The sequence below is a fragment of the Mustela nigripes genome, chromosome 5, assembly GCF_022355385.1.
Source record: "Mustela nigripes isolate SB6536 chromosome 5, MUSNIG.SB6536, whole genome shotgun sequence".
Taxonomy (NCBI): Eukaryota; Metazoa; Chordata; class Mammalia; order Carnivora; family Mustelidae; genus Mustela; species Mustela nigripes.
The window spans coordinates 76,552,612-76,568,258 of record NC_081561.1 but is presented as its reverse complement, the minus strand read 5'-3'; the positions used below and the strand labels follow the sequence as shown (position 1 = coordinate 76,568,258).

General features: G+C 43.3%; 1 protein-coding gene across 1 annotated transcript in view; it reads right to left on the bottom strand.

Annotated features, from left to right (window-relative positions):
• RSPO3 (R-spondin 3) overlaps positions 1-12,416 on the bottom strand; it is an 89,834-nt gene extending 77,418 nt beyond the window's left edge. The window contains exon 1 of the mRNA XM_059399148.1: positions 11,811-12,416. Coding sequence (XP_059255131.1) covers positions 11,811-11,907 — 97 coding nt within the window. The 5' untranslated portion in view covers positions 11,908-12,416. The remainder of the gene's footprint in view (positions 1-11,810) is intronic.
• Between the last annotated feature and the right edge of the window lie 3,231 nt (positions 12,417-15,647).

Here is a 15,647-nt window from a genome sequence, read left to right as displayed (position 1 = left end):
AGGGAGAAGTAGGCTCCCCACTGAGCAGTGAGTACAATGAGTACAGATTGATTCCAATCCTGACCCGCGCAGCAGATGCTTAATTGCTTAACTGACGGAGCCACCCAGGCACCCCTAAAGGTTATAGTCTTGCTGCTAAGTCTTTAAAAAATAGAATCTTCTTTTCTTAGTCTGTCTCATGGTCAAATTCAAGACCAAAGAAAATCAAAAATATAGTGCCACTAAACTGGTGATACCATATCGACTGCTGGTCATTGTAACTCTTCAGTGTGCACAGCGCAGGAGGTCAGGGTTTGTTAGCCAAATGTTACCTGGAGATTGCTAGTTGCCCCAGAAGGCTGGTCAGAAAAAAAAAACCTGCCTGCCTGCCTCTCTGTGGACTTAAGATAAACAATATCACCCAGCCATATGTTTAAACAAAAAGAGCCACTGACCCAAAGTCATAGGAATATTGAAATATACTGAAATTATTCTGCATTATAAAGGAATGTTAACCTACCACATTTAAGGGCAGTGAACAGTGGGATCCATCACATGAGGTAGACAGCGTATCTTTTCTGGATGTCTGAGGCAATGCCAGTAGTTTCCAAGGCGGACTTGCACTTAGGTTATTAAGCACAGATGGCATTTGTGCTGTATGAATATATTCCTATAAAAAGGTTTAACAATCTTCTAATTTCTAACATATTCAAAGTTTAAAATTAGAGCACCACTTACTGATAACTTCTCCTTAGCTACTTACAGCATCATGTTTCTAAATGGTATTCTTTTCAGTACAAGAAATCCTAAGTGCACTCTTGGCCCTTTCTGAGCTCTGGAGGTTTTAGAACCCCTGTCCTGGAAATGTACTACAATTTTCTTATTTCCAAATGTTACTTCATCTGAACTGACTTTAGGATGTTTACAGGGGATCTCTTCCCTTCCCATCCTAATCAGACACTTCTTTTACAAAGCCTTAGACTAAACTCCTGAGGTTCTTTTTATCTACTGAGGGAGGGAGGAGAGAACTTGCAACTGGAGACAGCAGGAATTTTGCACGTGTGCATTTGCCCCCCTGCAGGCAGACAAAGTGGTTGTTAAGATGATGGTGACATGATCTGTGCATGTATAGGGGCATATTTTGATCTCTTGCCTGCTTAAGGTGAATAATCTATTGAAGAAAAAAATTGGTGGAAAAGCATTGTTTTCTGGTGGATTTCCTGCTCTCCATAACTCATGATTGCTCCCAATCCTTAGGGACAAGTAACTAGGTCTGACCACGGGGCAGTGGCTCAAGTGTGCTGTGATGACCCTCCTCCCCAGGAGCCTGGCTTTCCTCAGTCTAATTACTTTTGGCAATTGTGGTTATTGGGATTTGGCCTAGTGACTCACTAGAACCCGAATTCTCCCAAGGAGCCCCCTTAACAAGCAGAATTAAGTCTGACAGGAAGCCCAGACTTCCACTTTGCTTTTACATGGAGACTTCCCTGGTTTATGACAAGGTTTGGAAATCCTTCATGGACTAGGAAAGAATAATAAATGAGACGTGATGAAGATAACCACCCAAAGGAGAGCATATTAGGAGAGGAGTAAAAGCAGTAAGTTCACAAATAAACAACCCACCACAAAACTTAACCCACTGAGATGGAGTTAAAACTACGTTATTTATAGTAGTTTTACCGATCAACAGTAGTCAATCTGGAGTTAGTCAGGAATCGTAGAAACTATAAAAGAAAAGAATGTTTATTTCTTGTTAGGCAGTTTTCTAACCATGACGTGTTTTCTGAAGACAAAGAGTACTCTGGGGCACATTACCAATCATCTGGTAAGACCTGAGAACAGTTGTTTATCATTAAGTAGCTTTGAAAAAAATTTTGGTATGGCTGATACCCCATCTTTTATCCATTTAGTGCCTCACTCAGCCACGGGAGGATTCAGCAGCAAGCACATCCCCCTCTGGTTGCCCCTCGCCCAGTCGCACTGTTCTTGTCCTAGGAAGTCAGTGTCTGTTAAACTCAGTATCATGTCTTACTGTGTGCACTTTGTTTGCTCTCTTTTCTTAGACTCTCTGGCTGAGACAATTCCCTATCAGACAATCTTGTCTGCACTGGTCAGTGCCACAAGTTTAACAATACTCTACTGATAAACAATAGGAGGTTATCAGACTACTTTATATTTTAAACCACTATCTGCTCAGATGATGTTATATCTCATCTCTTACCACACCCCACACAAGTCCATTTTGTTTGTCTAACCCCCATGAAACTGGAATTGTTTTTAACAGTTGCCCAGCTGTAATAGTTATTCTTGAATTAAGGGTCCAATAGTAGTTCTCAGTCTTGGGTGCAAAATCATCAGGACTGCCTAGGAAAACACAAATGTGCAGGCCACATCCCCAGAGATTGTTTCATTTGGTCAAGGGTGGAGTCTGTCTTTTTGGTTGGTGTGTGTGTGTGTGTGTGTGTTTATATTTTTTGTTTTAAAGATCCCCAGGTGATTCTAATTTGAAATCAGGTTTGAAAATTACTGTACCAAGGCCTATAAATAAAGAATTTGGAGTGGAGGTTACTTTTAATACTCATGGTAAAAGTAATATAAATAGCAGATTCTATGAAGCACCATAAAGATGACTTTTCTGGAAAACAAAAAACTAGCCAGTGAAATATCTATTGTGGTTGTAAATTACATAGAAGGATTTTGATATTTAACTGTGAAATTATAGACTTTGCCACATCCTCATGCCTAAGTTAATCTTCTCTTGGATATGCACAAGGCAGATGAGAAGAATAGTCTTGCAGTATTTCATATAAAATGTGCTATTCTATTGCTCCTAAGGAAGAAAATCAGCAACTTCTTATGTTTAAAAACCATCAATAGGGTAAGTTTAAGGAAAGAGAGCAAAGGGGTAGAAAAAAAAGAAAGAGAAATGGGAGAATGTACTAGAATACCAGAAGTAACCTCTGTAGTAAATGTTTGGGAAACACTTGTGGTTGATTAAATGAGGAGGAAGAAAGAATGAGCAAAGAGAGAGTAAGGGAAAGAAAAGGTGAGGTGGGGTTTGAGAAAATGAACTTACGACTGCCCTAAGTACTAATCCCAGTAGTTGAGGAGATGTGAAGAAATCAGAGAAGGACACAGGCTTGGAAGCCTAACCTGGGCTGAAATCCCAGGCCCAGCACGTCTTTGTTGAGTGACCTCAGGTGACTAACATGGGGCTACTGACACCATCCTTACAGGGTAAGTCTGAGGACTAGATGAGATAAACTTCTGCGAAAACATCAAGTACAGGATCTAGCCCTCACAGGTGATTTAAAACATGGCAGCTATTTAAATAATAACCAGTATCTCAACATTCACTTTGACAAATAAATATAAATGAGGAGTAAAATAACATATATATGAATATAACAGTGGCTCTGAGAACCATGAAACTACAGTTTGCCGGGAGGCACTTACACACACTTTGGCATAGAAGTTTTTTCTCTTTCTTATCAGTGAAATGTGACTTCTTTTTTTTTTTTTCTGTTTTTTGAAATCATGAATATAAATTTTGTTATATTCTTTTTTTAAAATTTTTTATTTTTTGTAAACATATATTTTTATCCCCAGGGGTACAGGTCTGTGAATCACCAGGTTTACACACTTCACAGCACTCACCAAAGCACATACCCTCCCCAATGTCCATAATCCCACCCTGTGACTTCTACTGCCTTTCCTTTTATGACACCCTTTGTCATGATTACTATGTTCATACCTGTGCGGTCCCTTTGTATAGAAAAAAGAACATAATGATGAGAAACTACGTTCTTTCTTTTTTCTTACCAACTTATCAAGCATATGTTAAAAAAACAGTGTTCTAAAATAAGCATCTCACAAATTCTGTTATTTTATATTGTGTGGTGGTGGTTTGTATTATGTGGTTATAAAATGGGGGCTGCTTTACCACTTACTCTCAGGAATGTGCTTTGTATTGGGGTATAATTATAAATATGCTTACTAGCTAGTTTTCTGAGGCCAGATTTTAGGAATGAATATAGTGTACTGGATTATTGTGCATTCATCCTAGAAAGATGTTTTAAGGTAACTGAATCTAATCCCATGCCAGTGCAAAGTGCTCAGAAGACAACTAGGAGGATAAACACACTAGAAAATATTACCTGCTTCTGATGAGGAAGGCCAAAATTGAATTGGAGAAGAAAGAGGACGTGGGGCCTCGGTGTTACTAGGGCTGGATAATTACTCAGTGGGGATGTTGCAGAGGTAATACGGATTACCTCTGTACAGTATATACACTGTACAGAATATATACACTGTACAGATGGACTGGATTCCTTCAAGTGCCATCCCATCCTCAGAACCTCTCATTGTAAGAGAGCACACTTTGTAGAGAAATCTGCTTGAAAGGAGAATGCCACTGTTATGAGTACATGCTAGATCCAAATGGAATGATTAGGGGCCAGTCTCATATAATACAAAGAGTACTACAAAAATGAGAGGCTTCAGTTGAGATTGGTACATTAGACTCTTTAAAATAGACAAAGTAACTTAATGTAATTAATCTTATTTTGGTACTACCAGTAAGAGTCTCAATGTCAGCTATGAAAACACTTTTAATAATAATAAATATGGCACCACTAGATTTTATCTCATGCATTCAACTATCTCCCTTATATGACTCCTAAATACTTATCTTCAGCCCCGATACTATGAGATTTTGAATCTGACTTACTAGATGCTGGCCCTCAAAGTAAAGATAGCTCAAAAGAAAAATAAGTTTCTACCAAGTCTGCTTCCCTAACTTCCCATCTTTTTATTTCCATTGTTTTTGCATTCACCCAGATCTGAGTCCTTACACTAAAAAATCAGGTGCTAAATATGACTCCGTCTCTTTTCCCTTCATATCCAATTAGTTGCCAAGACCTAGACACTTGATCCATATAAATACTTGAATCCATATAAATCACTTGCTCTATATACTCCCTTGCTCAATCAATCTCTGTTATTATCACACAGGTCCTTATTATCTTAAACCTGGGTCATCACAGTTGCTGCTTCCACCCTAGTACAGGCCACTTCTGACAGCCTGTCAGGTGTATGTGGAGGGGTCTTACAGCTTCTCTCTAGCTGGATTCCAAACCAGCTTCCTGAGACTCCAAGCCCAAGGACAAGATGCACCTGCTTAAAGACTGAGTATGCTCATTGTGCAATGGCTATGGTTTTGGGGCACTAGATATTGTGAAAAATGAGAAATATCATAATTAATTCCATCTTTACTTTGATAAAGCTCTTATTAATTAATCTTTATATATATTTCCTTATAATAAAGGAATATTTGTATTTTCTTGCATTCTCAATCTTTATCCACTAAACTTAGTTGAAAAAGAAAATTAAATTTAGAAGAACTGTTTAACTATGACTAAGTCACAGTTGTGACATATGTTCTCAGATCAAAAGACGGTAAGTTGAAGAGACAGGAATCTACTTTTTCCCAACAGACACTGGGGATTCTCCCTCAATGGCACCTTAAGTCTCAGTTTCTACCATGAACTTTTGATACTCATCAAATTCTTAAAGGTCAGATGAAGCCCTAAAATAAGGTAGTGTTTTGAAGACTGGATTAGATTCTTGCATGAGGTATGACAACAGTTAAAAGCTATTAAATATATATGTAATTGGGCAATCATATTCTTTAGTACCATTGAATTTTCTCTATAAAACTTCCAGAAGAATTTTAGTGGCAGCAGATGGTAACTAGGTCCCTCGCCAAGATTACAAATAAGGCAGAAAAGCTTTTATCAGATAAGAGGCACCTGTAACCATATTTTTAAAAATGAATTTTTGAAATTATTCAAATGTGAAAAAAAAGTAGGTAATTTGCTTAAAATTTCATCTTGTTGAAAACTCTCTAGAGCAGAAAATGGGATTTCATAGCATTCAATGGCATTTAGACAGTAAGCATCCTCAGCACCCCCACAATCCTTGAGAATGGAACATTCCACTCTTTTCAGTATTGCTGGATAAGTACTTTAAGCAGAATGCTAGTAATACTCCTGAATGGAAAGATCTGGTGGACAGGATTAAATAGAAAAAAAATGGTCAGTAAATTCTTGCAGATGTGTATTTTATGCTTTACATATTTTGTTAAGGTGTAACTGCAAAGCATTTCAAACTTACTAGGTTATCCAACAGATGGTAAATTTAAGATAATCCAATCATTTTAAACCTGAAGAAAACATTCACAATTAAGAAAGTAACCCACATTTTTCCTCAAAATTAAAAGGAAGGTGAAAAAAGAAACCTATATAATTTATGATGCAACACTTCTCAAATGCTCATTCTCCAAAGCATGCCAATGTACCATGCACTGTTCAGAGAAGAAATAGTTCTAACCAAGTAAAACACGTAATTTCAACACACTGTCTTGCATGATCCTTTCCATGCTCTCAGAACTGAATGATGTTTTCCTAATGGTAACCAAAGTTGCTTCTTACATTTCATGAAATATAATACCCACTCTGATGGCATTTCAAGAATTCACTACTTGGAAAAGGATTTTTGGGGGGTGGGATGAGTGGATAGCGGGGAAGTAGGAAAAAGGGTTAGGACAACATCGAGAATGAAACATTTAGATAAAGCGGGGAAAGATGATTTAAGAAATCACTATACGTAAAACAGTCTTATTTTTTGATACCTCATTCTTAAAATTGCAGGAAGACCATTTGGTCTTAACTCTATTTATGGTTCTGACAATCCCACACGATATTCCACCAACATTACATAGACTTTAAAAGAACAACTGCATTAAAAAAAAAAAAAAGATTAACCATGTAATTGGAAAATATTCTTTAGATATTTAATAGTAATCCAGAGATCTCTGTCCAGATTTAAATATTTTAAAATGATCCAGCGACTAATAAATTTGTTTTGTAGTATGGTGGTATGTATGGTTTCCCCATAACTTGAAAATCAAATCTAACTACATGTAATTTCTAGTCATTGCTTTCTGGGGACCTAATTTGTGGAATATTAAATTCTGGGTAAATATTTAATGAAGGAGTGATTTTATCAAAAGCTATCTACCTGTAAGTTGAAATACTGTTCATTTTTCATGTTTAGAGGAACAATGAAATGATGACATTAAGTCAGTTTCACACTCATTCTTATATTCTTAGTTACTTTACGTAGAGTAATTGAGGATTAAAAAGACAATATTTAAAAATTATCATCCTTAATGTTCTAAGTAAAATCTTTCTATTGAAGTAATAAGGAATTAAAATAGTATAACAGGATATGTTAAAAAAAATTGAGGTGTAATAGTAAATATATTAGAATTTACAATTGTTTATATTTAGATATTGCCATTACTGCCTAAGAGTGTAAATGCAGTACAAACATTACATGATATGTGATTCATACAAACATCACATGATATGTTGCAGAATATTCTTTTTCCAGCAAATTTTACTCCTATCTTCTATCTATTAATGTTTCTTTCAAAAACAAAATACACTGGTAACTGAAGTAGACAGGTGAGAAAATGCACTGTAGCCAATTTCCAAACCATACTTCCATTCAAAATTAAATATTACAAAATGTGAAGGAGAACGAAAGATTTTTTATCCTATAGTTAACTTGATATTTACCATAATTGGCAGTGCAATTACCAAGAGTGTATCAGAACCTCAAAGAATGGCTCAATGTCTGAAACAATGTCCAGCAATGACAATATATTCCAAAAGGATGGTTTTATTTTATTACCATTAAAATTATTTCCCTTATTTTCTTACTCCTTTATTTCAGTCATTTTTATGAAGGATTTTTAGAAGTTTCACAGATTGTGCAATGACAGCTTTGTAATTGCAATGCACACAATGGCTTTTTAAAACTTGCATGTATCTAGAACCCAGATAATTAAAACCCAATTAATAGATGGCATCAGATAAAAAGGATACTACAAAGACATCTGATGTTTCTAACAATAATCTTCTGGAATAATATGATCCTACAATGTCTTCAGAATAACTGAATAATATCATTATATTTAGCAAGCTGCACTATTACTATTCATTATTGCTGTTATTACCAGATATTTAATTTTTTGACATTGGTCACTAATATATAATAATATAAGTATCACTTCAAAAATTTCCAGTCAACCACAACAGCTTATTTTTCAAACAAAGTGGATAAATGATGGTCTGAAGACATCAGACTTATTATTATTATTTAACATTCCCGACATCTTCTCTCTGATGGATCAGCAGGTAGTGTAAGCAGCAGGAGACAAGTTCTACCTACTAGCTGTATGGCTTTAATTAAGTTACTTAGCCTCTGTTATTCGGATTCTTCCTCTGCAAAATGGGAATATAAATACCCGCTCTTCAAGTTACTATTTAGGGGTCTGAAGGTATAACTCAAGGGAAATTCAGTGCAATGGTAAGGTACTGTGGTTATTATCATTATGGCAAGTATGACATTTACTTTTATTAGCAGATAGCCTGGAATTCAGAACCTGACTACTAAGTTGCAAAGACTGACCTGGAAGAGAGTTAAAAACTGGATTTGGGGGTTCTTGATTCAACACTGTACTTAAAGCCAAACTTTGCTTCTGAAAATACTGCTGGTTGGGGAATTTTGAATAAGGGTTGCATTTCATTTTTATCTTAAATAAGTTCAAATTAGTCATTTCTAGGAGCTGTATTTGAATCCAAATAGGTAAAAAGTTATTGTGTATTTACTCACCCATAACTCCACAGATAATTTTTAAGGTGCAACATTTATGTTTAAAATGCTCTAAGAGGGGCACCTTGGTGGCTCAGTTGGTTAAACCTCTGCCTTCGGCTCAGGTCATGATCTCAGGGTTCTGGGATCGAGCCCCGCATCGGGCTCTCTGCTCAGCAGGGAGTCTGCTTCCTCCTCTCTCTCTACCTGCCTCTCTGCCTACTTGTGATCTCTATCTGTCAAATAAATAAATAAATAATCTTTAAAATGCTCTAAGATCACTAGTTTTCACAAAGTATAGACAAATGGTATAGAAGTTGTTTCAGGAAAACAGGACAATAGTAATGTGGCTTTTGCCACATCTGAGGATTAGCCATGATTCCCTAGACTTGACAATACTGAACACCACAAACAAATTACTTTTTTTTTTTTTTGCAAGAAACATTTCTACTAAAACATTCAAGAGACCACTTTAAAAAATTTTGAAAAAACAGTTCTTACACCTTAATTTTCTACCTCTTGTATTTTAGAAGTTTAGGAAAGTGAAGCTATTTAACTACAGGCCAAAGGGAGGTACTCTTAAATGTTCACTTTAGTTGTCTCTTTTAGGAAAAAGTAAAGACAACTATTTTCTGAAATACCTTGACTACTACTTTACCTTTCATTAATTTTTTTTTCCTAGACCTCATTGGAGGACAAAGTTCTTATACGTTTCTTTCAGAAATTTCCAAAAGACAAGTATGTGCACATGCAATTTGGCCTTGAGTTTCTGGACATTTAACAAAGATCTCTCTTTCCCATTCTCCAAAAACCAAACTGCACCTGCCAAGAGCCTAGTCTGTCTCCTCGAAGGACGCAAGGGGTCGCCCCTCTCCCAGGATTGTACCAGCAAACCCAGCCGCAAAGGCGACTCAAGGGCGAAGCAGCAAGGAGCGTCCATCCCTTGCTAAGGGAGCTCTCTCCCAGCCCCACTCCCACAGAATAATTGGAATTTCAACCCAGCGCCACGCACTCCCTCCCTCACCCCCACTATACAATCAGAGGGCGCCTCTGTCTTGGCCTTGAGACAGGTGGAAAAGCAGTTCGCCTTTTGACTGCGATTTCTCTGGAGTATGAAACTAGAGGTGGGCCATCCCGCTGGTCCCCGCAGCCTTGGGGCAGCATCACCGGGCAGCTGGGGCTGGTGGGAACGAAGGGATGGCCAGGTTTCTTTCGCGTGTCTTCCTTCAAAAACAGGGGCCCCCAACTACAATCGGGGGGCACCTCTACACTGTTGCTCAGGATCCTGCCCCCCTCCCCTGAATTCTGTAGCTACTGGCCCTGGGGTCCTCAGTGGGGTGAAGAAGTAGTGTGTCAGAGCAATGCAAAGCAGGAGATTGCCCTTGGACTCACTCGGCATCCTTCTCCCCACCGACGTGAGATGAAGTGTCCGCGGGCCCGCGAGGTGAGGAGGCAGGGACCACCAAGGCGCAAGGGCAAGGCTTAAGCCCCAGGCCGCCCCTTCGGTGAGGCGGCCTCTCGCCTTGAGTGAAAGGGTGGATGGAGGAGTTACGAAGAACACAAACCATTCAGAAGCCAAGAATAATAAATCGGATGCCCTGACATGTTTAGCCTGGGCCCTCCTGCCCCCTGCTACGCGGTCCCAGGGGTGGTGAGACCCAGCAGGAGCCCCTGGCACTTGGGCCCAGCTACGTTTTTTTAAAGGCAGTTTTCAGGTGAACCAGACTTTGTGTGCCAGAGGCTAATGACACAAGGGGAGCTTTCGGAGACCCTCACGTCCAGGGACAGGGCAGAGACAAACAGCGGCGGAGAAGCGATTGCTAAATCTCCATCTCACTCAAGCCTGGGCTGTGTCCCCGCAGCTGCACCCGCGCCAGCCCGGAGGGGCTTAGCCCGCCGGCGCTCCAAGACTGGGTTCGCGCGCGGGACCCGTGGCTTCCAAGCGTCACTGGCTTCCCCGCGGCGGAGGTCTGGGGGGCTATGGGAGTAGCCTCGTTCTCTGTGCCCCGCAAACTCCGGGAAGAGTTCTCCCTCCCTGACCCCACCAGCGCCCCCCGAATCGGAGCCAGGGTCGCCCCCAGCCCTGCTACTGGCGAACAAGGCTGCCCACGCTGGCACAGACCCCAGCGCGCCAGGCACCCCGGGAGCAGGGAAAGGTGCCATTCTCGTCCCGTCTGTCTCCGAATCTCTAGAGGACACCACCTTTCAGAGAGACCAACCCGGGGTTGAGGGTGCCCTGGGGTACCCACCCATTTAATCCCAGCTAGGGCACTGTTTTCAGGGCGACTTCGCAAGCCAACCTTCCAAGTAACAGGAGACACGAAGCAGTGAGGAGGCGAGCCTGAGCGCTTACGGGGGAACCCCACCCTCACTCTGTGTCTGCCCCAGGAGACCCTTGAAAGAGCCTGAGACGGTGCAAGCGCTCACGCGTGACAGGCAAGATCGTTAACTGGAAACCGGGCATCTCCGGCTCCCAGTGGAGGGTTCGGCCGTCCTTTGACCCTCCCCGCAGTGGGATCGCGAGCGGCTCTGCAAGCGCGTAGACACGCGAACCCTGAGCGCCCTGCGTGCCCTCCTGCTCCATCCGTGCGTGGTTGCGAGTAGCAGCCGCGCAGGCGCTCGCTCGCTGGTTCCCCGGCCGGCCCGGGGGCAGTTCGCAACCCGAGCGAGGTGTTCCTGAGCGAGGCAGCCACGCGAGGTGAACCGGCGCCGCGGCCGCTCCTCCCCCCGGCTCTTCCTCAGCGCTCGGGGACATCTCGCGGGCCGGGTGTCTAGGATGCCAGGGGCTCCAGCCTCCCGTCCCAGTCACGGAAGGAAAGCACAAATAGCTAGAGCTAGTCTAACGAAAACCGGAACGCTTTCTCGAACCTTAAGTAACGAGGGGGCGGGAGCCACGTTAACGGCCGGTCCGCCCGCTTTGGCACCCGCGAGGATGCGGAGGAAGAGAAGGGCGCGCAGAGGCAGGCGTGAAAGACGCGTTGGATCTCGGAGGCGTGGGGTGCAGGGAGGGAGGACCGCTGACGCCGGGAGCCGACGCAGGACCGGCAGAGAGACCCTACAGGTGAACGCGGCGGGAGGGAGCAAACGTGTAGAAAAAACCCTGCACTTACTTCTTCGCTGGCGCCTTCCCCTGGAGGCGTTTTGGCTGCCGATGTATTCCATAAAGTTCAGAATGATAAAAAACCAAGAAATCAGTCGCAAGTGCATAGTAACCCAGTAATGTTTCCTTTCCTTTCTTCCTTTTCTTTTGTTAATTATATTAAATGTTCTAGAAATATAGGTAAGTGTTAGGCGTATAGAGAGGGAGACCCCAAGCAGCGGACAACTTCTCCACTCAGATCCGATAGGCGTGCCGGGATGGCAAACGAAGAAGCGGGTCGGGTGCAGGGAAACCAACTACTGTATTTTCAAATTGCCCTCAAGCGCGGCCGTTCCGCAGGGGTGGCTGTCAACACCGCGAGCGAGGGTTCCACGAGCAGCGAGCGGCCTCGCAGGGGCGGCCGCAGGTAGCATGGTGAGGGGCGGCGGCGGGCGGGATCCGGGCGGGCGGGTACTGGCGGCGGCGGCCCCTGGGATTCAGAGGTTGCGGCGGCTTCGGCGACCACGGCGGGGGCCCGGGGATCGTAGGGGAGCGGGCGCCGTCGGCACCGCGGCCATGGCCAAGGGGTTGGCGGAGAGACCCCGAGCTGCTTCTGCTGTTCGCGAGCAGGAGCCGCTCCAGTGGTGGAAGGAGGGAGGGAGGGAGGGAAGGACGGGACGAGGGAGGGGGAAGGGGGGGGGAGGGCGGCGGGGGGGGGGGGGGGCCGGGGGGCGGGGAAGGAAACTGCTGGAGCAACAACCCTGAGCGACCTCAATAACTTTCAATTTCAAGAGGGAAAGAGGGAGCTGGAAAAGTACAGGCGTTGCGATTTGGCAGACGGACGGGAAGAGGCGCCTAAGGGGTCCCGGGTCTGCGACGGAGCATCTCTGGACACTGCAAAGAAGGCGGAGAACGCGAGCGGGGGGGAGCGGGGGAGGCAGAGCGTGGCGAGAAGAGCCCCTCAGAAGGCAGCTTTCGCGGGGAGAGGTGGGCGCCCTAGTGCCAGGAGTGTTGAGGCCGAAGGTCCCGCGGGCGCGAGACGCCCGCCCCCCACTTCTGAGCCCGGCTGGTCTCCACCGCCTCAGGCTGGGCGCACCAGGCTCTCCCCACGGAGCGCCCCTGCTACCTCGCGCCTCCACCCCCAGCACCGGCGCGCCACGACTGGCCGGCCCCAGGGCAGCTCGCCCCTCGCCACCTAGGCAGATTGCTGGAGGGTTTCTGTGTGCGGGCTTCTTTCCGGTTTTCTTGAGCACCCACTCCTTTGCTTTCTTCCTTTCAATAAAGGTAGCTGCAGTTGGTTCCCGGGCGACTGATCCGGAGGAGCTCAGTGGGCGCTGACGGTCACTTCGCGGGCGGGTTACCTGCCCCGAGTGGGAAGGACCCCGCCGTGTGTGCGTTCAGGACCATCCCTTTGGAAATTCGGTTGTGCTGCGGCTTTCGTCCAAACTGAGCCTTTGCTGCGTGCGGCTCTGGAAGATCCCTCCACTCCGAAGGCAATGCTCTCCCTAGACTGACTGCCCTCGCTCGGCGCGCGCGTTCCCTCTCACCCGCTGTCTCCCAGTCTTGAAAAGATCTGTTGTGCAATTTCGTTTGTCGTCTAGGGAGCAGAGAATGATACTCGGAAAGATTTTTCCCAGTCTAAGGGGAGATGGGGGAGGTCCACTACTTCCTCTGTTCCCAGCGCAGGTAAGGGCCCCATGGCAGTGGGAAATAAAGGCCTCTGGTCCACCCAGGGATGGGAGAACGGAGGGCCGGCATTTCTGAGTGGTGTACACTCTGGCTGTGACTAGGCAGTGGTAGGCTTCCCACCAATTTTCTCCAGTAGCAGAAGTCGATGAGCTTCCAGACGTTACTGAAAAAGTATTATTTGAAAGTCACAAGCCCCCGAAGTGATTTTAATATGAACTAATAGGTAGCTGTATTTAACAATATCCGAAGGACTATACTTTATAGCATTACAGTTTTACACAGCCCCTGAGAAGTCACTTTGAAAAAGTCCCTGATTCATAAACACCTTGCTAATTCTTATGCTCAAATAATTTAGGTTTAGAAGACAGCCAAAGCCCTGCTGGAAAGCAAGTAAGATTGTATTTCTCTCTTTCTCCTCCATTTATAATCCCTAAACTTCTATTTATTTTTATTAATAACTGGAATAAGAAGGTCACCGCTCCTACCCATCCCATTTTGCAAACTTGCAATGCTTCAGATTGTATTTCTCTGAAGTCTTCAGTGGTGTGGTTATACAGTCCAGAAGAGAGGACTGAGGAGATGAAATGGCCTGGAAGCAAAAGAAAAGGAAGATGAATACACCTTCTTGTTAAAGTGCTAAAAATTAGAATCTGAGAACCTGGCCTTTCCATGCTAATTCTTTAATTAAATATTATTAATTACTTTGCATACCTGTGTTGGAATTTTGAAGGTAGGAGTAGTTTTCCTTAGAGTTTATATTATGGGAAAGACAACAATCCCATCAAGGATATGATTTTTTGGCTTATTTTTAATAATTTTTATTTGCAATTATTTTTCTGTGGTAGAATGGTATTTTCTGTACGTTGCAGGCACAGACACGCGCGCACACACGTGCACATACACACAACACACACACATAAACACACTCCCCGTCTTTATCTGTTGCATAATGTCCAGTTGCAAATGACTGAGTTTAGCACTTTGAACCAGAAAAATTTCAGATAACAGGACAATTCCAATAATGATTACCCAAAAAAGAAGCTACTCTATTTTTCTGTGTCTGTCCCAGTCAGCTTTGCTTTCCTTCTTACTTAATACCTCAGATCCTGAATATCTGCACCATAAAATGTGGGGGATTTAAAGGCTGTGGGAGGCTCCCTTTGAAAAGGACTCCAGAGACTGCCTTTCTAATCCAGGATACTTGAGCCGGATGGGATGAGATTGCAAAAGGGATGTAAAAAAAAAAGCAATTTAGTGAACAACTTCAGGGAAATAAACATGAAGAAAGACATTTACTTTTCACTCTGTATTGTGCAGACATACGTAAGTTTGGATGAGAATAGAAATGACAGTGTAAATAAATAAACAAGCAGAGCCAGAAGCTGCAGGTCTTGATCCACCCCAGGAAAGAAGTACTAGATGCAATATGCAGGAAAAGCTTGTCAAGGAATAAGCACGGTTCTGAGGAAACATAAGGAAAACATTAAACAAATGAAGAGTGTATTCTTTCTCTCTTAACGCTATGCTTTAGAATAACTTTTTCCTGATCCATGTAACCATACTATTAAATGTGTGTTTACTTGCTTGGCTGAATTGCCCATCCCCTCAACTGTTCTAGCAGCTTAAGAAAAGCATGCCATGGCCTACTTTTGTGCAACATAGGACCTTTTTAAATTTTTAATCAATAAAACAACACTTATAGAAGCCTGTGCCTGCCAGAGGATTACGGGGCCCAAGCCTAAAGCAAGTTAAAAACCATAGGCTCAGCATAGAAGTCAACATTTGCTTGTTGTTTTTCCCCAGAAAACGTGAAAATCCCAGGGAGTTTGAATAACCAGGAACTTAAAGTCAGGCCTGGAGAATAGAATACTTTTGGATAAAGATGGGGGCTTAAACACATCCAGACTAGTTACTACAACTTCTCATCTCCCCTTTACCGCCTCCCCCAGCAGGCAGTGACAACAAGTTATTTTTGTCCATTGCAGGACTGGCACTTTAAGGAAAGAAAATGATTGTCATATTGTTGAATCCATACTCAAATATGTGAAAGGGGGTGTGCTCCAGAAAGAGAGAGCAAGCCCAGTCGTTTGGAATGGGATATAACTAGCAGTGATGAGAGATCTTTGGCAAAGTTCAGGCTGACATCAGTCATTATACCACAGAGCTAACATGCAGATCC